This window comes from Petaurus breviceps, unplaced genomic scaffold (genome assembly GCF_028583685.1).
Source record: "Petaurus breviceps papuanus isolate PSGF00001 unplaced genomic scaffold, PetGlider_PUasm1.0 91041, whole genome shotgun sequence".
Lineage (NCBI taxonomy): Eukaryota > Metazoa > Chordata > Mammalia > Diprotodontia > Petauridae > Petaurus > Petaurus breviceps.
In genome coordinates, this window is record NW_027187400.1 from 18,062,186 (window position 1) to 18,088,136 (window position 25,951).

Genomic DNA, 25,951 nt, shown 5'->3' on the forward strand with positions numbered 1-25,951 from the left:
AACTGGGGGTGGACATGGGAGTAATAATTCTCATAGATGTCCTTCCCTGCTCCCCACCACTGCTCTCTCCTACCCAAAGCCTCCAAACTGGTCCAAGGAGCCTTCCCTGTCCTCTCCTGCTGACCCCTGCCCATTGTAACCTTGACCTCCTCTGAACTATTATACCAATCAATGTCTGTGCCCCTCTCACCCAGAAGCAGCTGGTTTCATAGTGGTTAGAGCACTGGTCCTGGAGGCAGGAAGACCTGAGTTCAAATCCAGCCTCAGACACTTACTAGCTGTGTGATCCTGGAGAAGCCACTCTACCTCGGCCTGCCTCAGTTTCCTCAATGGTAACACAGAGATAATAAGAACATCTACTTCACAGGGTTGTTGTGAGGATCAGATGAGATAATGTTTAGAAAGGGCTGAGCACAAGGCCTGACACATAGTGGCTTCTTTCCTTCTCCTCCCCTCCCTGGGCACTGAGCACTCACTCTGTGCTGTAGGTGGTGCCTGGGAGTCCTGTCTCCCCATCTAGACTGTAAGCTCTTTGAGGGCAGACAGCCTTGCTTCTACTTCTCTCTGGTGAGATGGAGGGGGGAAAGCACTGGACTTAGACTGAGGGGACCTAGCTCTGCCCCCTCATTTCCCTCTTACCCTGGAGGCCATGAATCTCCCCAGGCTGTGTGGGTAGGTGATGGAGGCCAGAATCAGGGCCACCAGGGCTGAGTACACAGGTTTGCTGGAAGGGAGAGAAAGGCAGCCAGGATCAGTACATACTATCCCCCATCCAGGGCCAGAGAGGGGATGGTGGGAGTGAGGGGCAGTCTTACACTGTCCTAATGATTCCTTTCTCAGGGTGCCTTCCTTCTCTTCTGTATAGATCCTGCATCTACCTGGAGTTTTTGTCTCTCCCCACCCCCACCCCCGTTTGAATGTAACCTCCCTGAAGGCAGGAACTCTGTTTTTGTTCTTCTTTGTACAAGACTTGGCACAGAGTAAACACTTAATAAACCTTGTTGACTGGGCATGTTCCACCTCACCCCATTTTGCAGATCTCTTCTCCCATTAAATGGAAGCTTCTTGAGGGCAGGGACATTTTATGCCTGGTTCTATCCCCAGCACTTGGACAGAGCCTAGCTCATAGTAGGTGCTTTTGTTTTTGTTCACTGGCTCAGTTGTGTCCCCCCTTCATGGACCATGGCACCCCAGGCCCCTCTATCCTCTGTCTCCCAAAGTCTGTCCAAGCTCATGTTCCTTGCTTCCACAACACTATCCAACCATCTCATCCTCTTCCATTCCCTTTTCCTTTTGCCTTCAATTTTTCCCAACATCAGCATTTTTTCCAATGAGTCCCATCTTTTCATCATGTGGCCAAAGTATAAGTTTTGTAGGCACTTAATAAATATCGATTGATTCATTGATCTTAGTCCTAGAGTAAGGCCTGATCATCAGGGCTAAGGACTCAAAATTGGGGAAGGGGCCCAGGGTAGTGGATGAGTGGTCAGGAAGAGTTGTAGCAAGAAACATTATCCACCCAACTGCTGACAGCCCCTGCATACTCTGTTGCAAGCAGTTTTTTGGTGATCCAGTTTGTCTGAACAAACAACGCAAAACGTCGATGGCCAAAGACATAGGCACAGCTCACAATCCCACAGACAAACCTGGAAGGAGAGGGCAAGAGAAACCCTGAAGTCCAACTCAGATGCCCTGCCCCTCTCCCTGCCTGGGGACCCCAGAAATAAGACAGCAAGACTACCATCCACTTGTATCTGTAGAGTCTGGGGGTAACAGTATAGTTCTTTTTTGAGGAAAGGGGGGACCGGCGTGCCAGGGGCCCCCATGAAAATGGAAATCCCCATGCCCACTCAAGGGCCCACTCATGCTTCTGGGTCTCTAGCCCTTTTTGTACCTACTCACCCAAGCAGTACAAAGAAGAAGATTTCTGGGAGGTCATAGGGTATATCGACTCGGAATCTAGTCTTGAAGAGGGGGGTGATGGTCTCTGGGGGAAAGATGGAGGAAAAAGGAATCGTACATCAGTTCCTTAGCTTACTCTACCTTGCCTCCACACCCCCACTTCTCAAGCCCCTTCAAGGGTATTTCCTTCTGAGCATGAAGCCTCCAAAGCTCTTAGCCTGACATTTAAGGCCTTGTATAACTTATTCCTATTGACCTTGTGACCCACTCTTCCTATAGAGTCACAGAATCTCAAAGCTGGGGTGAACCATGCTATTATTCCATCACTTTTCAGTTGTGGCTGATTCTCCATGATCCCATTTGGGATTTTCTTATCAAAGATACATGAGTGGTTTGCCATTTCCTTCCCCAGATCATTTTACAGATGAGGAAATTGAGGCAGACAAGGTTAAGTGACTTGCCCAGGTTCAGACAGTTAGGAAAGGTCTGAGGCCAGATTTGAACTCAGGAAGATGAGCCTGCCTGACTCCAGGCCCAGCATCATCTTAGAAAATACCTAATTCAACTTAAATATCTCAACAGATAACCCTTCTACTATGTCCTCAGCAAGAACTCATGTTTAGATTCTGCTTAAAGAGCTCTAAGGATGGGGAACTCACTACCTGCCTTCCACAAGGCATCCCATTCCTCTTGGAGCTAACCCTAAGGGTTAAGACATTTTCCTTGACATCAAACCTCAGTGGGCCTCTTTGTCACTTTCATTCATTCATTGCTCCTGGTTCTACCTTCTGGACCCATGAAGATCCAAGTCAAATGCCTTTTCCACATGCTTGAAGAAGGCCCTAGAGGCAGTGGAGCAGAAACCCCTCCAGCTATCCAGAACATGGAGCCTTTGAGTTGTTTACAAAAAGGTTCTCCTAGGAGGACGTCCAGGTTCCACTCACCTTGCTCACTGTTGAAGACAGCCAGGAGTCGAAACACAAAGGCCCCACAGACCGCAGAGAAAAAGCCCCTCCAGTAATCCCAGACAGCAAAGTGGGAGGACATGACCTCAATGCTGAACAGGACCCCTGTGTGGGGAGGAGAAGCCATCAGAGGTTCAGCCCAGCCTCTCCACCAGGCCTGATGGCTAATGACACCCCCACCCCCACCCCAGCTGGAGTTCCCAGCTGCAAGGGGAAGCCTCTTTGCCCCTTTCCCTGCTCACTCCCAGAATGGACTTTCCTTGACCAAAAAGGAATAGAGAACCTAGACTACCTCAAATCCCACCTTCTCCAGGAAACCCTCCCTGATTAACCCCTGTTCAAAGTGTAGCAGACAGAGTCCTGAGCCTAGAGTCAGGAGATATGGGTGGGAATGTAAAGTCATAGATTTAGAGTTCTAAGTCACTTTGGAGGTCATCAAATTGAACCCCATCATTTTAGAGATGAGGAAACTGAGGCCTAAAGAGATGAACCAGGACTTGAACCCAGGTCCTCTGACTCCAAAGCTGACCAGCTCTCTGCTATTTAGAAGTGTGACCTTAGGGAAGTCCACTTCTCCTCTGCATCCGGACTCAGAGGCCCTGGGATTAAATCTCAGCTCTGCTACTCACTATCAGAGCAACCTGGAGAAGCCATAGGCTCACAGGACCATAGATGCTGACCTGGAAGGGGCTGTAGGAGTCTTAAAGTCCAACCCTCTTCTTTTCAGGTGAGGAGACTGAGGCCCAGAGAGAAGGATATGCCCAAGGCCACACAAACAGAGTGAGGATTTGACTCTGGGGACTCTGATTCCCAGCTGTCCAATTTAGATGCTCTGGGCCTCAGCCTCCTCATCTGTAAGATGGGGATAATAATCCTTTCACCATCAGTTCCACAGGCATGTGGGGAGAGTGCTTTGGAAAGGGTAACAGCAATGGGCCTCATTCGTCATTCTCTGAATTTCTAAAGCCCTCAGAGTCTGAACCACCTAATGTAGTGCCCAGTTGTAGTGTTGTTGTTCAGTCACGTCTGACTCTGTGACCCCATTCGGGTTTTCCTGGCAAAAATGCTGGTTTGCCATTTCCTTCTCCAGCCCATTTTACACATGAGGAAACTGAGGCCAATGGGGTAAAGTGACTTGCCCAGGGTCACACCGCCTATGTCTTTTTTCTGATTTGAACTCAGAGAAACAAGTCTCCTAACTCCAGGGCCAGAGCTCTTTGCACTATGCCACCAGCTACCTGCCCCTAATGTTCTAATAGTTTACTTCTAATGCTGTGTTATATTGTTTCCCGATGGCTTTCTTGTCTTATCTCCCCCAATTAGATCATAAACACTTTAGGAACTGAGGCTTGAACTTTCCTTTCTCTGTCTCCTGCAGAGGCTTCTGAAGCATATACCTATCCATTAGCTTGACTCAACCAGGACACCAGGCAGTGGGGCAAGGGTAGGAGTTTGAATGTCCATTCCGCCCTAGGGTCGGGAAAACCAAGAGATGGGAGCCCATGGATGTTGGAGCGGAAGGGGCCTGGACAAAGGGAGTAAAACCCAATGGGAAGGGCCCAGGGCTGGGGGAGGGGCAAGCTCAGGCCTCACCACTGATGGGTGCCCCAAAGACAGTGGCCACACCCACTGCTGCGCCAGCCACCAACAGCTCATTCTGCTTGATCTTGTTCTGAGAAGAAAGACAGACCTTGGGACCTGCTGGTCCTGTCCCTTTCCTGGCTTCCAAATGTCTTCCACTTCTGAATGTCCCCACCCAAAGACTCTTTCAAAACCAGAGCAAAAAGGGATGTTTATGCTGACGCTGATGTACTGAGGCTACATAATGAGAGCAGAACTCATTGAAAATGCCCTGATGTTGGGAAAGTCTGAAGGCAAAAGGAACAGGGGATGGCAGAGGGTGAGATGAATCTGGACAGATATGGGGAGATACTGGACAAGACCATGGCCTGGCATGGGGTCATGGAGGATCAGACGGGACTCAAGAACTGATCAACAACAAAAGGGACATTAGAATATTGAATGTCCAGGCAGGAAGAAATGTTGGAAGAGCAGAGAATGTCAGAGCTGAGAGGGACGTTAGAAGAAAGTCAAAGCTGTAAAAGATCTTAGAATAGAGAAGGGACCCCAGAGCACAAAATGTCAGAGAACACTAGAATAGAAAATGTCAGGCCAGGAAGGGCCCTTAGAACACAGGATGTCAGAGCTGGGAGGGGCCTTAGAACACAGGATGTCAGAGCTGGGAGGGGCCTTAGGACATAGAACGTCAGAGCTGGACAAGACCTCAGACTAATATGATTTTGTAGTTTCTACTTTTCCAATCTTTCCCAGACTCTTCAGCCAGAGCCCAGGGATTTGTGGAGCAGAGAGCCAAACCACTGATAAGTTGAGCATTGCACCCCCTCCCCCACAGCCGCAGACCTTACCTCATACTCTCCAAGGGCTGAAACTCGAACCTTGCCCAGGTAGGCAGCAAGCATGCAGCTAATATGTGTGAAGGGGCCCTGGGAGGAAGAAGGGGTAGATGAGCACAGACTGTAGGCACAGCCACCTGCCAGGCAGCCCCACTCTCATCCCCGAGGCATATAAACTGTTCCCTGCCCTCCCATCCATCCCTACCCTAGGGGCACATACCACTTTGCCAAGAAAGATGGTGCTGCCAGAGGCCAAGGTGCAGGTGAGGCCCACCACTTTGGCACCAAAGTTCTTGATGTCTAGGTAATCCTCCAGGACTACACCAGATATAATGACCTTCAGTTCTGAGATTCCAGAGCCTAATAGCAGGGAGAATGGAAGTAAGAGAGAATCAAATGGTTTTATTGGGCTACCAGGATCAACAAGTCTGGAAGACTCTATCTACTGGTCATATATGCAGAAGAAAAACTAGTAGAGCTGAAGCTAGTATCTTCCAATTCCCTATCCTCTCCCCGTTTCTCCCCCACCCCCACCAACCCATAATCACAGGAAGGCTGTGTGGTATGGGCTCTCCAATCCAAGGACTTGTATTCAAATGCTACCTCTAATACTCGACCACTTTGCGCCTCAGTTTCTTCAACTGTAAAATGAGGGGGTTGGACTAGATGGCCTCTGAGGTTCTTTTCGATCCATAGCTATGGTCCTGTGATCTATCCCTCCTCACTTCATAGATGAAGACACTGAGACCCAGAGAGATAAATGACTTGCCAGGGTCACACAAATAACTGGCAGAGCCTGGTTTTGAATCTGGGGTCTCTGATTAAAGCAGACACCCAGGGCTTCCTTCATAGGCAGCTGCCACTAGGCCTCTTTCATTTCTGAGGCCTTCTAACTTCATACCCCAAGTCAGGGTATCACCTTGGTCAGGGCCCCCACCCCAATACCATCCATCATGATGCTGTAGATGTGTGTAAAAAAGTCAAGAGACCTGAATTCTAGTCCTGGCCCTGCTACTAAATCAATATATGGTCTTCTCTTGGGTAAATCTTGTCCTCCTCCCCCCCATCTCCCCAGCCTCACTTTATCCATGTGTAGGTTGGAGATAATGATATCTATGTGATCTCCTTCATTGAGATGAAGTATTGGACAGCACTTGGAAAAGTATAAACCAAGTTAGAAATTCAAGATACTACCAGTGCAAGGATAGCATGGGGTAGGAAGGAGCATGAGCTCTATTGAGCCTAGAATCTGGACACGTGAGTTGGGATCCTAGCTTGAACACTCATTAGCTAATAACCCTGGATAATCCACTGATCTTCCCTGAGCCTGTTTCCTCCTCTGTTTAAAAAAAAAAAAAGCTTATACTGCCTTCTTCACAGAGTTATTATGAAGGAAGCATTGTGTAATGCCTGAGAATACCCATTACTGTTACTGTTGTTATTGTCTTCTGCCCTGGAGAAAAAGAACTTCAGGCCATGGCTCTTACCTCCAGAGAAAGGGGTGATGCTCTGGGAAAAGCCAGTGGAGAAGGAGACCAAGGCTATGGGATACACAGTCCAAGAGAGGTAGTGGAGAAGATGGTTGTCCCCGATTTCTCGATACAGCCACATGTGTGCTAAGAGAGGACCACAGGGGTTGCAGGGCCAAAAGGCCTTGCCAACCCCAGTGTAGTGTTTGGAAGATGCCCTGCCTGCCATTCATGGGAATGTCCCCGAGCTCCTGGCTGGAGTGGGCGAGTCAGTGTCCAGAGTCACCAAGGAGAGGGTCTCGGTTGGGGTTGGGGACAGTGGGTGATCACCAGAAGATATGGTCAGCTTTCCTCTCAAGATGGGGGTGTTTGCTGATGACTTCAAGAGTGACTTTGAGAAAGTCACTTGCCTTGTCTGAGTCTGTTTCCTCCTCCATAAAATGAAGGAGTTTGGCCACTTTGGACATTCTGTGTTCTGAGGTTACACAGTCTCTGCATCAATTAGGTCCTCAGGGGTCATTTAGTCAAGCCCCTAGCTGGAGAGGAATTTCCCCTACAATGTCCTTGGCCAAGTGGTTGAGCAACCACTGTCTGAAGACTTCACTGCCCGCCCTACCCAAGGCTGCCTATTCTGCTTTGAGACAGGTCTGGTGGTTAGCAAGTTTTCCTTACATCCAGTAAATCTGCTTCAGTGAACTTCCAACCACTTGCAAACTTCGTCTGCCCTCAGGGACCAAACAGAATAAACTGAATCCCTTTTCCATTGGACAACTTCCTGTCCTTCCTAAATCTTCTTTTCCCTAAGCCTTCCACTCCTACTTCCTTCAAACTCTTCTCCCATGACATGGTCTCCAGTCCTCCTACCACCCTGCTTACCTACTGATGAATGGGGCCAAATTTGTCATTGTCCTTCCTGTCATCTGGCATCCAGAAGTTAAACCAACAGCCTGCCCCCACATCCCTGCATGTACACTAATAAGCCCAGAGTGGACAGACAGACTGTATCTAATCAGTGCAACCAGGGCCACTAATATTCTGGATTCTAACATTCTCTGTTCTAAGGTCCCTCCCACCTCGGACATCCTGTGTTCTAAGGCCCTCCCAGCTCTGATATCCTGTGTTCTAAGGCCTTCCCAGCTCTGACATTGTCTATTCTAATGGTCCTCCCAGCTCTGACATCCTGTGTTCTAAGGGTTCTCCCAGCTCTGATATTCTCTCTTCTTAGGTCCCTCTCAGTTGTAATATTCTCTGTTCTTAGATCCCTCTCAGCTCTGACATTCTCTACTCTAAGGATCTTCCCACCTCTGACATTCTCTGTCCTAAGTACCCTCTTAGCTCTAATATTTTCTGCTCTAAGGTCCCTCTTAGCTCTGACGTGCTCTGTCCTAAGGGCCGTTCCAACTCTGACATCCTGAGTTGTAAGGACCCTTTCAACCCTGACATTTTGTGCTCTAAGGTCCCTCCCAGCTCTGACATTCTTTGTTCTAGGGGCCGTCCAAGATCCAACATTCTTTGACTCTGAATTTACCATAACCATTCTTCCGGAAGGGCATGGCGAGAATTTCCTATAGGGAGGTAGTAAAAAGGAAGAGGAAGAAGGGGTATGCAGCTATGGGAAGGAGGATATGACACTTCTCCCCATCCCAGACAACCTGCTGGCATTGCTGATACCCCTGGGCCAGGACCTCTCCTTTATTTTACAGATATAAAAGGACCAGGTTGCTCAGGCTGGCAATACCCATGGTTACCATTGACGATCCTGGAGACAACGAAGTTCATGGCGAAGCTGATAAGGCCCATGATCACTCCTAGACCAACCAAGAAATACCAATCTTCACCCACCCGGAAGAGCTGTCTCTTCACTCTCTCCAGGAAGCCTGCCAAGATGGAAGAGGCTGTGTCAAAGTTAGAACATTCAGGGCAGGGGTGGGAAACCTGCAACCTTAAGGCCACATTTGGTCCTTACATATGGCCTTTTGATTGAATTAAAATTTTACAAAATACATTCTCTTATTTTTTATTAACCCATTTTTATTGTTCATATTTTATATTTTTATTTCATTTTTTAAATGCATGTATTTAAAATACCAAAGAATAAAATGTTTCAACGAAATAATCCTCCTGGATTGACCAGCACAATTCCCATAAGGGCTCAATTGACAACTTCTGTGCTCATGATTTAGTTCTAACTTCCCCCCACCTGACTGGCACCATTACCACACAAGGCTGGTTGGTCGGAATTAATTTGGGTTGAGTAGGCTGGTCTGTTAGCAGCTTTCGACAATGGTGCACTGTGTTCCTGTTGGAAGTGGAATTTGTGAATAGTTGCACAGCTCAGCAGTATTTTTTAATTCTGTTTGCTTAACAGCCCATCATGTCAAAGAAGGCCAAGAGAACAGTGAAGGAAGAAAACAGATTTTTTAAATGACTGGGAATTTCAGTATTATCTTGTTTCTGCTAATACCAGATGACTTGCTTACTTTGTGATACTGCAATATCAACATTAAAGAAATTCAATGTTCATCAGCATTATAACGCTCTTAAGGACCACAGATATTTTAAATTAGAGGAACAAGCGTGAAAAAGTTGTACTGCAGACATTAAAAGATAAAAAGCAAAAGCAAAAAGAATTCTTTCAAGCGGCAATAAGACCCAGAAATAATGCTGCCAAAATAACTTATAAAACAGCTTGTATACTCGAAAGGAAAAGGGAAGCCATTCAGTGACGTAGAAATTGTGAAAGAACTCATTGTCGGGGCGGCCAGGTAGCACAGCAAGTAAGAGCACCGGCTCCAGTGTTGAGAAGACCTGGAGATCGAATCCCGGGCTCAGACACTTAGCACCCACCCAGAAACACCTGGCCGTGTAACCTTGAGCAAGTTACTTAACCCCAATTGCTTAAAAAAAAAAAAAAAAAGAACTCATTGTCAAAGTTGTAAGATCTTAGACCCTCGTAACGTTCCAAAGTACAAACAACTGCCTCTTTCATGCTGATCGGCAGCACGAATTTGCTTCAATTTAAGAGAATAACTTCATGCAATACCTCAAAAGGAAAATATATATTATTCAATTGCTTTGGATGAATCAACTGATACTCCTGACTGAGTGCAGGTTTTATACTTCATGAGGGTCATGATAAAAGATTTTCTTTGCTAAGAAGAGTTATATGCGTTAGGCACTCTTACAAATAGATCGCTGGGAATAGATATCTTCAACTTTCAAGGTAAGTATCTTGATGTTGTACTGAATTTGGTCAATTTTGTGAGTATATGTACAGATGGTGCACCTTCCACGACAGGAAAGCAGAAAGGATTTATCACACAGATGCTCTCATTTCTTTTCATTGTGTCTTGCATCTGCAAAATCTCCATGCTATAGCTACTATTTTAAGTGACACTTTGCAACAAGTTATAAGCATTGTTAACTATATTTGTGCAAATGCTATATGGTATCACCAGTTCTGTAACATGCTAAAGCTCCACAATGAGGTATTCAGTGTTAATTTGCTGTATCATTCTTTAGTGTGCTGGCTATCACAGGGATAGGTGTTAGCCAAAATTTTATCTCTGTGAGAACAAATAGTTAAATTTTACAAAGAACAGAATCAGCAATGTGAATTATTGAAAGAAGATTTCTATAGGAATGCTGCATTTCTGTGTGATGTCATGTCAAATCAAAAGAACTTGAATATTTCTTTGTAAGGTAAAACTAAGTCTATATATAATATGTGGCCAAAAATTCCAAGCATTTTGGAAAAAAAAAAAAACTATCTTTTCCCAAAACATTTCTTAATTTAAAAGGAAATTTCAGATGAATATTTTCCTCAGTTAGCAAAGGTCACTGATGAGCAGGATAATATATGGGAGTCATCTGAAGGGTATGCAGCTGTTATAGACCTATTCATTGGGGAATACAATGAAAGGTTCACTGACTCTGAAAATCGCAACATCAGACTGAAATGAGCATTTTAGCCTTACCTAGTTGATATCACCAAGGCACCTAAAGAACTACAAATGGAATTGAGATCTCAGTAGATTTTGAAGTCATTGATGCTAAAAAATATCCAATTGAAATATGGAAAAATGCTGTAGAATTCTCATGCTTTCAGCAACATGCCCGAAACATGCTTCCTTGCTTTTCAACTACTAATTGCTATGAATCTACATTCTCCTAACTAACCCCATCAAAATGTTCTTAAAGTCACAAATGACTGATACCCATCTATAGGATCAACTGAAATGGGAACTTCCATTCTGCGACCAAATATTCAAATGCTTTCCAACAAAAAGCAGGCACAACCAAGTCATTAAAAGGTTAGTTAACTTTAAAATTAAGCAACAGATTTCATTTTTTTTAATGATTCAGTACATAGCTATATTTTTTAAAAATAATGTACATTTTAAAGTATATCCAATTGAAGTTTCTTGAATGCAGCCTTATTTGATTACAGCTAAATGTTAATGTGGCTTTCCAACATGAAAAGGTTTCTCACTCTTGGTTTAGGGCATAGGGATCTGGGGGTTGTTGTAAGGTAGTGGCCTGGGCAGGGTTAGGAATGAACCCCATGTCAAGGCAGAAATCTGGTCAGGATAAGGCCAATCACAGAGGGAGGGAGGGGGAAGACCAGAGAAAGGCAGGGTTAAGGTGGTACAGCCTGCCAACCTCAGGGTAAATAGGTGCCCAGTCTCAGGTTGGGAAGAGGTAGTCGGTATTACTGGAGAAAGCAAACAGTGTAGTGAGGCATCCCACCAGCAGAAGGTTGTGTAGCAGCTGGCACTATGCCAGGGCAAATTTCTAGCCAGCCTCAGGTCTAGGAGAGCCAGAGAGCATGAACGAGGGGAGCTAGAACCAGACCAGAGCATGCTGCCATGCCCAGCCAGCCATGGCATTATGGTTACATGGAAATGGGTGTGGCCAGCTGCTTCCACCCCACCTCACAGAGAACTGCTGTGATAGGATATTTATAGACTGGTGAGGAAGAAGGAGGCAGGCCCTCAGTATCAGCCCCAGCTTGTCATAAATCTCCTGCTACCCTATTGCTAAAAACAAACAAGGAAGCAAAGCCCACCCTCCAGGTGGACTCTCCAAGACCAGGGATTGGGAGACAGGGCTCCAGTGACCAGGTATGAGACAGAGGGAGCCTCTGCCTACCCCAGGGACCCAGAGGCTCCCTCCCTCTCCCAGAGGCCCGTCTCCCTCCCTGTCCTCACCCTGAACCTTAGGCTAAGTACCTGGGACACCATCCATTGAGGAGAAGTATCTTCCCCACCTCAGTGTCCAGCAAAGACAGGGCCCCCAGGGAAGAGCTCAACTCTCCCAGGACTATGCCCCTGAGCACCAGCTCAGAACCCTGTGCCTGGCATTCACTGTGGGGCCACCCCGCTTCTTAGCCTTGTCTCCTATGACCCTTGTCTCCTATCACACACACACACACACACACACACACACACACACACACCCCTCAGATAATCCTCTACACCTAGAAGGCTCTCTGGAGTGACCACTGCAGTGCCCCCCAACCTTCCCACATAAGGATTAGTACAAGTGAGTGAGGGGGGTAGCACCTCCCACCCCACCATGGTGCCCACAAACTCTAGCCAAAGAGGTGGGAGCCCCAGGCTGTCTGCCAAGGCAGGCAGGTGGGAGGAGGAGGGGCATGAGGTTGAGGAGGGGGAGGGGGAGAGAGGCCAGAGACACCTGACTCTGAAGGACACAGAGACCTGTGGCTCCCTCCCTGCTCTTACAGGCAGCAGAGGGAAGCTGGGGAGCCTCACTTCTCCTAATTCCCAGGAGATGCTTGGCAGTGACAGTACAGGGGGCAGATGAAAGGGGGCTGGCAACTCGCCCATCTGTCCAGCTCAGGGGCTGAGATTACAGGCTGTGTCCTAGGGGAGGGGCTATTTTTAGGGGCTGAGGTGGTCTCAGATAGAGAGAGAGGCCACTAAAAAAGGCAGCAGGGAAGGGAATAAGCTGGAGGGGGAGGGTAAGAGGAAGGCAAGCTGGGGAAGAGAAGTGGCCAGGTCAGGGAGAGACAGAGCCCAGACAGCCCATGACCCTGCCCCCTTGCTCCCTTGGAGTTTGGCAGGCAGGGGCTTCTCACCTCTGATTCGGCGCTGAGCCCTGGGGCAGGGACCCCATAGCTCCTGCAAGGCCACAGGATTCCCTGAAGCCCCTTCACGAAGCCCCACCAGATCCTCCATCACAGAGCCCTGTGTGGATAGACAAGAAGTCCCTGCTGGGCAGCCCAGCCCCTCCCTATGGCTCAGAGAGTTGGGGTCTTCCTCTTCTGACCTGGGTGGGCCATCTCTCCTAGTAGTGACCACCCACTCACATCCCACCCCCTAGCACCCACTCAGCCAGTCTCCAGCCTGAAACTCAGCTCAGAGGGCTCAAGGAGAAGTGGAAAGAAAACCAACCTGGCCACCTACTCTGCCTCTCGCCTCAGTTAGTCACCATCTCTGGGCCTCAGGACCCTCATAGGAAACATGAAGGGCTTGGAGTCTTCATCTCTAAGGCTCCTTGGGGCTCAGACATGCTCTGGCCTAAGAGTCTAGGATTCCTTCCTCCCCAAGGCCCATTTCAGCTCTTGCTCTCATGAATGTGTTATATTATACAGAGGAGGATTCAGAGCTGCAGGAGAACTGGGGGAATGTGGTTGTATGTGTGTTTGTGTGTGGGTGGTGTGTATAGCGTGTGTGTGGTAAGGTTATATGTGTGTGTGTGCATGTGTGTGGTGTATGGTGTGTGTGTGGTATGGGTATATGTGGTATGTGTGTGTAGTGTGTGTAAGTGTGTTGTGTATATAAGGTATGTTTGTGAGTGGTATGTGTATATGTGTGTGGTGTGTGCATGGGTGGGGTGTGTGTGTGGTATGTGTATATGTATGTGGTGTGTGCATGGGTGGGGTGTGTGTGATATGGGTATATGTGTGTGGTGTGTGCATGGGTGGGGTGTGTGTGATATGGGTATATGTGTGTGGTGTGTGCATGTGTGTGGTGTATGGTGTGTGTGGTATGCGTATATGTGGTATGTGTGTAGTGTGTGTATATGTGTGGTATGTATAAGGTATGTTTGTGAGTGGTATGTGTATATGTGTGTGGTGTGTGGTATGTGCATCGGTGGGGATGTGTGTGGTATGTGTATATTTGTGTGCTGTGTGTGGTATGTGTGTGGTGTGTGTGTGTACGCATGTCTATAGGGGCCAGACATCTCTGGGAATGTGTGTGAGTACATTTCTGTGTTTGTACTTGTGGGTTACGGGCCTTTTTCCCGTATATGTGTGCAGGTAGTGTGTCTGGGAGCACCCTTTGGGAGAGTTCTCTGGCCAAGTCCTCCAGACTGGCAGCAGAAAGAGCAGCCGTCATATGCAGTGTTCCCTAGGCCCCCTGACCTCCGTGGGCCCCTCTGCCTCACCCTCGGGCATTGGGCCTCCTGGCTGTCTCTGGCCACCCTACAGAGCCCCTTAGAGCAGGAGGAGGGCTGCAAGGGAGACTAGACTGGGTCCCTGAATAAAAAAAGATACCCCTCTTCTGCCCAGAAGATTGCTGTGTGTTGAAGGGCAAGAGAGCAGTCAATGCCTAGGCTGAACAGTTCTGCCCAACTGCCCTTTAACCTCTGTAGGGAAGACTAGGGTACATCCCTGACTCCCAGGCTTCTTTCCACTGCTCCTCACTCAGTTGCCCACAGAGAATAAACTTGTTCCTGAACAAAAAATATTGGAATTGTAATTCTAGAAGGGAACCTAGATCTCACATAGGTCAGCTCCTTCATTTTATGGGAGAGGAGAAGCAGAAAGAGGAAGGAACTTACCCAAAGTCACATAGCTAGGACCCAGCAAAGTGGAGATTTTGGTCCAGATGCTCTGATCCCCCCAAAGATGTTCAAACAGGCTTCTCCCTATACTACTTCAGACATACACATACACCATCCCACAATACTCCATAAAGATCCAGGCTTCCCCAGGGATCCTACCTGTTTGGGCCCCCCACATCCAAAGGGCCACCTCTGACAGACTCACCTTTGTCCTTTGTCTGGCTGCACAGACCTTCTACTCTGAGTCTCCCCCTCTGGCTCAGCTGTACCTGGAGAGCTGTGAGTTCCACCAATCAGCCTCTTCCCTCTCTGCCCCCCCTGCCCAAAGCCTGGAGAGTTTACAGTGGCTATTTAGAATGTCCTTGACAAGTGAACCTGAACAGGACACAGCAGTTACTGTAGGCATGGAGGGAGGAAGCTAGAAGTAGGAAGTCGAGGGTCTGGTTCATGAGCCTCCTTCAGAGGGCAATGAATCAGTGAGCCCAGCCAGTCCGCACACACAGTCTCAAGTCTGGGGCTGGGGCTGAGAAGCTGGCAACAGGTAGCATCAGAGGGAAGCCAAAATGCTCCATAATCCAACTCACAGAAGGACTTATTCAGAGATGGGGAGGGGGGCTTAGAGCTCCTCCAGCCCATCTCCTTCATTGTACAGAGGAGGGAACTAGGGTCTAGAGAAGGGAAAGGATTCCTCCAGGCTCACACAGGAAATTAGTGCAAAGCCCTGAGATTCTAAGGCAGGGCTTCTGGCTCCAGATGCAGTGAGGGATATTTGTTTGAATGATGATAGCATCATTTGGCTCACAGAGTGTCAGAGCTGGGAGGGTCCTTAGAACATGGAATGTCAGAGTAGGGAGAGCCCTCAGAACACAGAATATCAGAGCTGGGAGGGCCCTCAGATATAATTCAGATAGTCGAAACTTCTCTACATCAAACCTATATCCACATTTCCTCAGCCCCACCACCCTTCCACCACAATACTCCTAGTATAATTATTCCGAGTTCATTCAGAATAAGATTATCTACTCAGCCCACAGGCCAAATACTTCTCCCAAAGGGGTCTGAAGCAGATTAAAAAGTAGGTGGGAAATATTTAACAAATAAACAAAAATGCAATTAACTAAGTCCTTATGTGGTGGTTGGGATCCTTATGTACAAATTAGGGGTCCCTGTTTCTATTTGAATTAGACACCCCTGATTTACATGTTGTTGGTGCTCAGGCATTTTTCAGTGAAGTTTGACTCTGTGACCCCATTTGGGGTTTTCTTGGCAGAGATACTAGAGTAGTTTGCTGTTTCCTTGTCCAGCTCATTTTACAGATGAGGAAACTGAGGCACACAGGGTGAAGTGACTTGCCCAGGGTTACTAGCTAGATAGTGTCTGAGGCCCGACTTGAACTCAGGAAGATGAGTCTTCCTGATTCCCTCTACCATGCTGGGTTCAAATACGGGCTCTGACATTTCTACATGTATGGTCTTGGGCAAGTCCCTGGCTTCCTGTGAGGCTCATTTGCTTCATCTGGAAAGCGAAGCAGCTGGACTCCATGGTCTCTGAAGCCCTGTCATAATGCTTTCAGGAAACTTGCAAAGCATGTTATGTGCACTGCCTTTCTCGACACTCACAACAGGCCTGTAAAGGAGGCGCTATTATTGTCCCCACCTTAGAGATGAGAAAACTTAAGGTCAGAAAAGCAGGATGACAAAGGGACATGCCTAGGGCTCTTTCAGGGGCAGGGGTGGGTGGAGCCGGGGCACAGTGGGGGAATGGGTTCGAGGTCAGACCATCACTGCACTGCAGAGCAGCCACAGTCACACAGGTCAGGACCCAGGTAGGCCTCCAAGCCAGTCTCACCCATTAGGCCTCACGGCCACTTGCCTAGAAAAGCTCCTACTAACAGGACAATGTAGGAAGCGCCTTGAATCCATTTTTTCCTTTGCTATTCACAGTGATCCCACAAGGGGGGCAGGGGAGGTATTACCATGATTCCCATTTTGCAAATGAGAAAACTGAAACCAAGAAGAGATGTGACTTACCTAAGCTTTTCCAGGGACTAAGTGGCAGAGCCGGACCTAGAGCCCAGGTCTCCTGACTCCCACGTCCGCGTTCCTGGCCTGTCCTCTAAGTCATCATGAGCCTCAGCATCTGAATCATTCAGTACAGTGAAAAGTGTGATTAGACTTGCAGTCTGATGACCTGAGGTCAAATCTTGGCTCTGACACTCTCTGTGTGACCTTGAGCAAGTCACTTAGTGTCTCAGGGCCTCAGTTTCCCCATCTGTAAAATGAGGAGGTCAGTCTTGATGACTTCTAAGATGCTTCCCTCTCTCAATCTGTGATCCTATGATTCCAATGAATGGCTAGAAAAGGGGGTTCTTCTAGACATCCTGGAAGATCAGCTCGGCCTTAGCCCTCCCCTCCAGATTCCCTACATTCTATGTGGGTTGCTCTCCCTAACCCTCCTCTTCTGTCTTTGGGGACCTCTAGGCCTGGGCTGCTGGGATGGAGGAGGCTGTCTGTGCCAGGTACACAGAGGGGAAGGGTGGTGCTTGGGATTGAGGTCAGGCAGGGTGGCTCTTCCTCTAAGGGGTTAACCTCAGGACTGAGCAGGAAGAGCTAAAGCATACACATACCCCCACCCCCAATTACTCTGGGGCTCTGAAGCTCTAGGAGACAGAGGGACAGAGGGAAGGTTCTGGGTGTGTCACAGCCAGCTGGGGCCTGAGGCAGGGTTTGGGTTATCAACAGGAGAGGAGCCTGGGGCCTGCCAGCAGATCTTGTTACTGTATACACAGGGAGCCAATGAGGGCAGGGAGGCCATGGAGAGGGTGAGGCAGAGAGAGGATAGCCCCAGGGCTATCCTCTTCCCTCTCAGCATCTGGGGGTCATCATAGCAGTAATGGGGTACCTTGGGGGTCATGGAAGTTATCATCACATATCAGAGTCACTGGATCCTCCTCCCCTTGAAGGTACTGCAGAAGCTGCAGGGGGCAGGAATGCCCCTGGTGAATATGCCCTGAGGTTTGACTTAGCTGGACAGGTGAGCAGGCATGAAGTCCCATGGCTGGCCTCATGGGACCTGTCATCTCATCCCTGGATCTGCACAGGGATGGCCCTAGGCAGGGAGAGAGTCTACAAATGGAGTCAGGCTTCTGGTCCCACTGGGATGGGTGACAACATTCCTGTAGGCTCCTGGTGTTAGGGCATCCAGTGCCAGCCCAGTTATAGCTCCAGCCGTGCCCAGCTGAGCACTTCAATGATCACTAAGGGCCCTTCCAGCTGTGTCCTAAGGTCCCTGTCAGATCTGACTTCATATGATCTAACAGCTTTCCTACTCTGACATCCTGTGTTCTAAGGATCCTTCTAAATATAACTGTAAATAATTCTGGGACGCAGGTTCTGACCAAAGGCATTACTATAAACTGGGTGACCTTCCAAGGACTCTTGGAACATAAATTCCCAGCATATGTGGCAAAGGCCTAGGGACCTGGATCAAGGTGAAGAGGAAAGAGGGACGGGTGCTGCCCTCCTTGGTGCTAGGGAACGTAATCTCTCACCCAGGAACGGTGACTCAGGGCCTTGCCACCATGACGGTGTGTCTGCATTTAGCTGGCCAGCTCCTGTTTCCCTGTCTGGAACCTTATTCCGGGACTACTCCTACCCCACCCCCTTCACCTGACCCCTTCCCCTCCATCACTGGCCCAGTTCTGAGAACAGTGAGTCAGGCTCACCCTGGACGGTGAAGTAGCCCTGGGCAAGAGGGATGGATGCAGGGAACCCCCAGCCCAGTTGGAGCAGAGGGACCTAGACTCCTGCCCAGCTGGCAAGGAAGGAAGTGCAGGCTGGACCAGAATATCCTGCCACAGTGTCCCCTGAAGTCCTCGCTTTGCCCCTGTGGTCCCTCTCCATCGCTGCCCCTCCCACCCCCCATCACTGGAGCTGGAGCCAGGGGATGGGTCTAGATCAGTCTCCTCTGTCAGATCAGGAATTAGCCCATTTCTCAGATTCTTCCCAGCTCTCTCATTCTCTGTTCTAAGTTCCTTCCTCCTTTGCCATTCTGTGCTGTAAGATCCACTGGAGATATCAATCCCATTATTCAGAATGATCCCTTTCATTCCCTTCTAGCCTTGGGGCCTGCTTTGTGGCCTCTTCAGGCCCAGGTACAAGCATTCATCCCCACAGACTGATGATGCGTCATGTCCAGAGTCCAGATGAAAACTGGGAGCATCAGAGGCAGAAGGCTTTGGTCCATGCCCTCAGGGCTCTGCCAGTCTGAGGCAAGGTGCCCGACTGTTGTCCTAAGGAGTAACTCATCTCCAAGGGGAGATAGTCACTGCCCTCAGGGAGGGCCCCTTCCCTTGGGGTCTCTTAGGAAAACTCCCATTTCTGCCCTTAGAAAACTCCTGGACAACAAGGTCCCAAGAAAGTCTGAAAAGAGTGAGATCCATGTGGCTGACAGTAGTGGCATTCCTGGTAGTGGTAGGTTTTAATCTAAGCTTTAAGGGACAAGCTGAATTTCAGTCCACAGAGAAGAAATGGGGTTAGAGGCCAGCATGCCCAAAGCCCCCTGTCCCTACCTGAACAGCAGTGAAGTGGTAGAGTTGGCCCTGCCCTCACCCTAGGTCTTCACACACTCAGTAGTCAGTCCCCTTCTCCCTTTCCAGGCTTCCCAGGCTTTCATGGAGTGAAGGAAGCCTCCAAAAGAATGGGAGGAGGGCCTAGTCTGACCATGTCCCCAAGCAGATATGCCCTAGTACTTACCATCTGAGGCAGAAACTTGACCAATGGTGCCATCTAGGAGCTCCATACTCAGTCTGCTCCAGTGGTTACTTGTCCTTGGCAAAGGTCCAGATGAAGGCTTTCTTACTCCAGCATTTTCTTTTCTCTGATAGACATCATAAGTGCTTTAGTTTTATTCAACAAAATCCTAAAACTCCTATTGTGTAGAATGCCCATCAAGAAACATTTATTAAATGCCTACTATGTGCCAGGCATTATGCTAAGGTGTGGGGAGTCAAAGAAAGGCAAGAGACTGTACCTTCCCTCAAGGAGATCAAAGTTCAATGGGGGAGACAACCTGCTACAAACAAGCCACATGCAGGATGAGCTGGAGATAATTGGCAGAGGGAAGGCTCCAGAATTGTGGCAGACCAGGAAAGGCTTTCTGTAGACAGTGGGGTTTGAGATGAGATTGGATGGAAGCTAGAGACTCCAGATGGTGCTGGTGAGGCAGGAGAGCCTTCCAGCCATGGGGCATGGCCAGAGAAGATGACCAGAGCTGGGAGATGAAGTTTCCTGATGGAGGAACAGCAAAGATGTCATAGTCACTGAACAGCAGGGTATATGTGCATATGGCGGTGAGAGCAGTGTATAAAGTATAAAAAGACTGGAAAGGTAGGAGGTGGGGAGTCAGGCTATGGAGGGCTTTAAATGCTGAACAGAGGACTTTATACATGATCCTGGAGCTGAAAGGGAGCCAAGGGACTTAACTTAGTGGTGGTTTTTTATTTGTTCTCAAAGAGGATCATGACATCAGGAAGATGATGACATGACTTGAAAGTGAACTGGATTTGAGTGATGGAGGGCTGTGCAAAGTCACCAGCCTCACTTTGTCTCCCAGAACCATCTGGGTCCAGTAGCCAGATATATATCAGGATGACTGGAGATAGCCCAAGATGCAATGGGAGACCTTGGCCTTTTTAAGCTAAGGTCTTTCCAGGTTTTTACTTTGAGTGAGGCAACACCCATTCAATGAATAGACCTGTTTAGGAAGTGAGTGAAGGATTGACACCTTTAAATAAAAAATAAAATTTAAACTGGGAGGAAAAGACCCTCAGGGTTACTGGTCGAAAGAGAAACAATTACTATTATTCAGTCTGAGTCATGAGGCCCCAAAAAGTAGCCATTAAGTGATGTTTGGGCAAAGATCTATATTGTCCATAGGAGAGCCAATTGGGTTTAAGGCATGGTCTTTAAGAAATAAATCTAGACAGGAAACCCCAAGATTACTTGGTAGGTTTCAGCTATCAACATTTACCTTCCTTTGGGCAGAACACCCTCAGGTAGGAACATGGTACCCTATGTATGTAGGAAGAGGAGAGGTGAGGAGAGGTGAAGCTGAGTTACCCAACTGAAAGTGGTCAGCTGGATCCCCATTGGGGCAGCTCGGACTACTCACAGGTTGTGGTTTGACCTTCCTTGAGTAGGGGAGGTCTCTGATTTAGATTTAGGCAAAGCACTCTGGCAACTAAGTGTCAGGTGGACTGGAGTGGGGAGAGACTTGTCCAGGCAGCTCCACCAGCAGTACTCCAGGGGTGAAGTGATGAGGACCTAGACCAGAGTGGTGACAGTGTCAGGGGAAAAAAGGGGTAGTGTACAAGAGATGTTATGTAGGTAAAATCGACAGACTTTGGTAACAGATTGGACATGGAGGAAGGGGTGAGAGATAGTGAGAAGTTGAGGATGATGCTTAGGTTTTGAGTCTGGGTTACTGGGAGGATGGGGTCACCTTCAGTAAAAGGGAGAGGGGAGAGTCTGGGGAGAAAGATAATAAGATCAATTTTTGACATGTTAAATTTGTGATGTCTACAGGATTTCAAATTCAAGATGTCTGACAGGCTGTTGGAGATGCAAGATGGAGGTCAGCAGAGAAGTTAGGGATAGATAAATGGATCTGAGAATCATCAGCATAGACATTACAAATGGATTTGTGGGGCTGATGAGATCACAAGGTGAAATAGTGGTGAGGGATGAAAAGGAGGTCTGGGGCAGAGCTCTCAGAGACACCCATGGTTGGTTAGCTAGGTAAAAAATCAGAATAGAAGGGGGCTCACTTTGAGAAGTGTTATGTGATTTGACCAGATGAGACTCTGGGCAGCCTTTGTCGAGCCCCCCGGCTTTGAAAATCCAGATGTTGATGCTTTCCTCTCTGGTAACTGTGATTTGGTATGGATGTAATGGTTGGACGGTTTGGAAGCCTGTCTGCTTGATCTATTTCTCTGTTTATTTGTTTAGGTGATAAATATGAACTGAGGGAACCCCAAAGGAAGAAAGGTTATTGAGTGATGGATAGAAAGGGAGAACCTAGAACTGCCACGAGGAGCAAGGAGTATTCCAACCTCCCCACCTGAACCAGTGGGGGAGGGAATAAGAGAAAATGCAACTGATGCTGAAAAGGGAGTTGTCATCAGGAGGGAGTCAGGTCTCAGAGGGATCCAGAAGATGAAGTGTGAGAAAGGAAAGGATTTAAGATGAAGGAAAGATTGTTACCTTGGGAGCACATATTCTGGAGAGCATAGTGGAAGGGTGTGACGTTTAGAGTGTGACGTTGTGGTGAGAACTTCCCTCAAGAGTGGGGCAGTGGGTAAGGGTGGCTTGAGGGGGATAAGAATAAGGGAATTAACAGTGGAGAATAGAGAGCAGGTCTTATAATGACATCTGGAGAGTCAGAATTATTGGAATGGTCCAGTGTGGAATGATTTGATCAGGTGAGAGTTTGTTAATAATCATTGGCCAAAGAATTCAATAGGGTTATTAGTATCTTCTAAGGGTATTTGGCAACTGAGATGAGAGAACCATCATGGGAAGTTTGGTAGAAAAGGGTTGCCAGAAGACAAGAGAGACCAGGGGATCAGTGGAAGGATCAGGAAGGAATAGTGTCTTTCTGTCCCCTACGTAAGGCAGGAAGAGCCCAGGTTAGGAGACCAGCAGGCAATGGGACGTCATTGTTTACTTCCCTCAAGAAGCTTACAATCCAGTGAGTGAATCTGCTTGGCTTTGAAGACGTAGTTTTGAAAGGGACCTTAGAGGTCATTTCTTCCAGTCTCACACTGAGTAAAGGAATTCTGTTTAAAGCATGTTTGACAAGTCGGAATCCAGGCGCTGCTTGCATACTTTTAGCTATAAGAAGCTCAATGCTCTTGCAGTAGCCTCAAGTCTCTCCTTACTACTCCAATCTATCCTCCACTCAATTGCCAAATTAAAAAAAATTATAATTGATTAAAATGTTAGATTAATAAGTATTTATTTTTGTATCCTATTCCCCCATTGAAGAAAAAATAAAAACAAAACTGTTGTAACAAGGGTTACCTTTTATCTCCTCCTGCTAGATTGTGAGCTCCTTGAGAATAGGGGCTATGTTTTTGCCTTTCTTTGGCAAAACTAACACAGCACAGTGCCTGACACACAGTAAGTATTTAATAAATGATTATTGGCTGACAGATTGAGTCCACGCACCTCCCCATGAATCGATCAGTTTAGTCCTAAATGGTCCTGTTAGAAAGTTCTTCCATAAACTGAGATAAAATTATGCCTCTTTGGTAATTCCACCCATTGCCCCTAGTTCTGTCCTCTAGGATCACACAAAATGAGTCTAATGACTTATTCTTTCATGTGGTAGAAATGGAATTAGGATTAAGGAATTTGGGTATTTGAAGAGAATTGTTCACATCCACACAATCCCAGCTTTTTCCCGGGAAACAAATGGAGACCAGAAAGACAGTGTCTTGGGAATATAACCTTCCAGAAACTGAAAGACAGTTACCAAAGTCACAGAGTCACAGAAATTATATCTGGGAGGGGCCTCAAAGACTATGTGGTGCCACTATCTGGACTCATTGCAAAGAGGGCAATTGATCTGTCCAAGGTTATACAGGTAATAAATACCAGAGCTGAGATTCATCAATAAAGACAGATCTGAAAGGGGCCTTAAAGGTCATTTAGTACAATCCTCATTACAGATGAGAAAGTGAGGCAAAGAGGGTTAAGGAACTTGCCTATTGTCACAGAGGTAGGAAGAGGGAGAGCCAAGACCCAGGTCATCTGACCACAAATCCAGAGTTCTTTCCACTCCACCCAGGCTCTATGAATCCAAATTCCATATTCTCCCCACAACAAATGTATTCCTTCTATCCCTTCTTCCCTCTCTCCTCCCCTACCATATTTCTCTTTTCTGAGCCCCGGCTAAGACAATCCTAAAAGTGAAGAGAGGTACAAAGACCATGAAGGGGTCAGAATCCCCTTCCACGTGAGAGCTAGTCAGCAGACAGCTGTACATTCTGTCCCCCTCCCTATGGGGCTGCTGTGTCCTTTCCTGAGAGATGGAGTTGTAAACAAACAGCTTTGCGTTGGGAGCTTAAGGAGCAGGCACCAGGGCTGAGGACAAGGCTGGGAGTGGGCATGGTCTGAGCTCAGATCATCATGTCCTAGGATAACAAGGTTATGACCTAGAAGGGACCTTAAGTCTTAGGCTCATCAATTTAAAGAAGGAAGAGACTTTTCATGCCCGCTTGTCCAAACCCCTCATTTTATAAGTGAGGAGACCAAGGCTCAGTTAAGTTCTGTCCTCTTAATCTGCTCTTCAAAAAAGTTGTCTATATTCATTGATTCCATTTTCTTACCTCAAACCTTTGCACTCTAGCTTCTGACCCTACCACACAAATGAAACTCTTTCTAAGGTTACCAGGTAGTGTGATCTCCTTATCGTCCAAACTAATGGTGTCTTCTAGGACCTCATCCTTCCTGACTTCAGCAGAATCTAACAGTATTAATCACCCTCTCCTCCTGGACATTCTCTGCTTGGTTTAATGATACCTCTCTGTCCTTGTCTCTGTCTCTCTATCTCTCCCTCTTTCTCTCCTCTGTCTCTGTCTCTCTCAGTTTTGCTACCTGCTTCTACCTATCTACCTTAAATTCTATCTATCTGCTTCTCAATTTCCTTCGTTGGTTCATCTGCATCCTATGCCCTTGTAAGAGTGTACAACAGTGCTCTGTCCTGTTTCATCTTCTCTTCTCCCTCTACATTCTGTTGTATTGGTCTGATCAACCACAGTCAGACACACTATACCTTAACTATAACATGGTGACATCATCTTGGTACTCTTCAAGAATAAAGGAGACCACCAGACAACCAATTAACCAACACCCTCTCTCTCATTGATCTCAACAGCTTCTGTGAGTTCCCTTAGAAATCTCTTTGCAGCTGGTTCCCAAATCTAAATGGCCAGCCTTCATCCCCTATTTTCCTTCAGACCTTGGTTCAAACACCAATGTCACATATGAAGCCTTTACTGAACTATGCTCCTCTACCACCCCTGGCCTCTCCACTCTCAAAAAAAATTACTTTGTATTTAATTTACATTATTTTGCATATACTTACATGTATAAATGTTCTTTCTCCTATGAAAATGTAAGCTCTTAGAGGGCAGGCACTCATTCATTTTTATCTGTAAACTAATCAAAAAGCATTTTTTAAGTGCCTACATTGTGACAGATACTGTGTTAAATGCTGGCCATACAAAGAAAGGCAAAAATAGAACCTGCCCTCAAGGGGGTCACATCCTAATGAAGCAAATAAGTCAAGTCAAGTCAACAACCATCTTTTAAGTAACTATTATGTGCCAGGCACTGGGTTAATGTCTGGGGATATAAGAAGCTCATGGTCTAATAGAGAGACAACATTCAAACCATGCACAGATAGGACATAGACAGGATAAATTAGAGATACTCAAGAGAAAAAAGAGACTAGCTGTGAAGGAAAGCATTGAGAAAGGTGCTTCTTATAGGCACATACAAGATGTAGAGAATAGATGCAAGGTATCCCCAGCACCTAGGACAGTGCCCAGAACATTTAATAAATGCTTGATTGAACGATGTTTCCTGAGCTCCAGGTTCGCACCACCAGATACCCGATGTGCATTTCCAAGTAGATACAGAATAGATGACTCAAACTCAACATGTTCAACTCTGAACTCATCTTTTAAAAATATAAGATTGTATTGATTTTTTTTACATCACCACAATGTTCCCCAGTATCCTACCCCTCCCCTTCTTAGTGAGCCATCCCATATAATAAATAGTATTTTTAAGACAAAAAAGAAAGAGGAAAAAATCAACATGACTGAGTAATAAATTTTTAAAATCTGAAAATATGTGCACTATGTAACCTTTATGGGCCTCCCACCTTTGCAAAGGGGTGGGGTGTCCAGCTAGGTGATACAGTGGATAGAGTACCAGGCCTGGAGTTGGGAAGACTCATCTTCCTGAGTACAAATCTGGCCTCAGACACTTTTTAGCTGTGTGACCCTGGGCAAGTCACTTAACCCTGTTTACCTCAATTCTTCATCAGTAAAATGAGTTAGAGAAATAAAACTATTCCAGTATCTCTGCCAAGACACTTCCAAATGGAGTCATGTAGTCATGTAGTCATATTCCATTATCTTCATGTACAATTTGTTTAGTCATTTTCCAATCAACAGGCATCTACTTTATTTATAATTCTTTGTTATCACACAAAAGAAGGTTTGTTATAAATATTTTGGTGTATATATGGACTTTCTTTTATAAATGCCTTCTCAAGGTATTAACCTAGTTATAGAATGACTGGATAGAAGTTTATG

The 25,951-nt window shown here is 47.0% G+C and overlaps 1 protein-coding gene across 2 annotated transcripts; it reads right to left on the reverse strand.

The window, feature by feature from the left end:
- Positions 1-610: 610 nt before the first annotated feature.
- LOC138153930 (chloride channel protein ClC-Ka-like) lies at positions 611-14,845 on the reverse strand. 2 transcript variants are annotated; one of them, XM_069078340.1, is made up of 11 exons: positions 14,768-14,845; positions 12,851-12,959; positions 8,499-8,627; positions 6,769-6,897; positions 5,502-5,641; positions 5,294-5,371; positions 4,461-4,539; positions 2,847-2,972; positions 1,903-1,987; positions 1,545-1,646; positions 611-724 (listed from the first exon to the last, which is right to left on the reverse strand). In XM_069078340.1, the coding sequence occupies exons 2-11, from the start codon at positions 12,948-12,950 to the stop codon at positions 625-627; spliced, it is 1,068 nt and encodes a 355-aa protein (XP_068934441.1). In that variant the 5' UTR covers positions 12,951-12,959; positions 14,768-14,845; the 3' UTR covers positions 611-624. The 2 variants fall into 2 exon arrangements, with proteins under 2 accessions (XP_068934441.1, XP_068934442.1); XM_069078341.1 differs by lacking the exon at positions 14,768-14,845 and adding an exon at positions 14,560-14,760.
- Between the last annotated feature and the right edge of the window lie 11,106 nt (positions 14,846-25,951).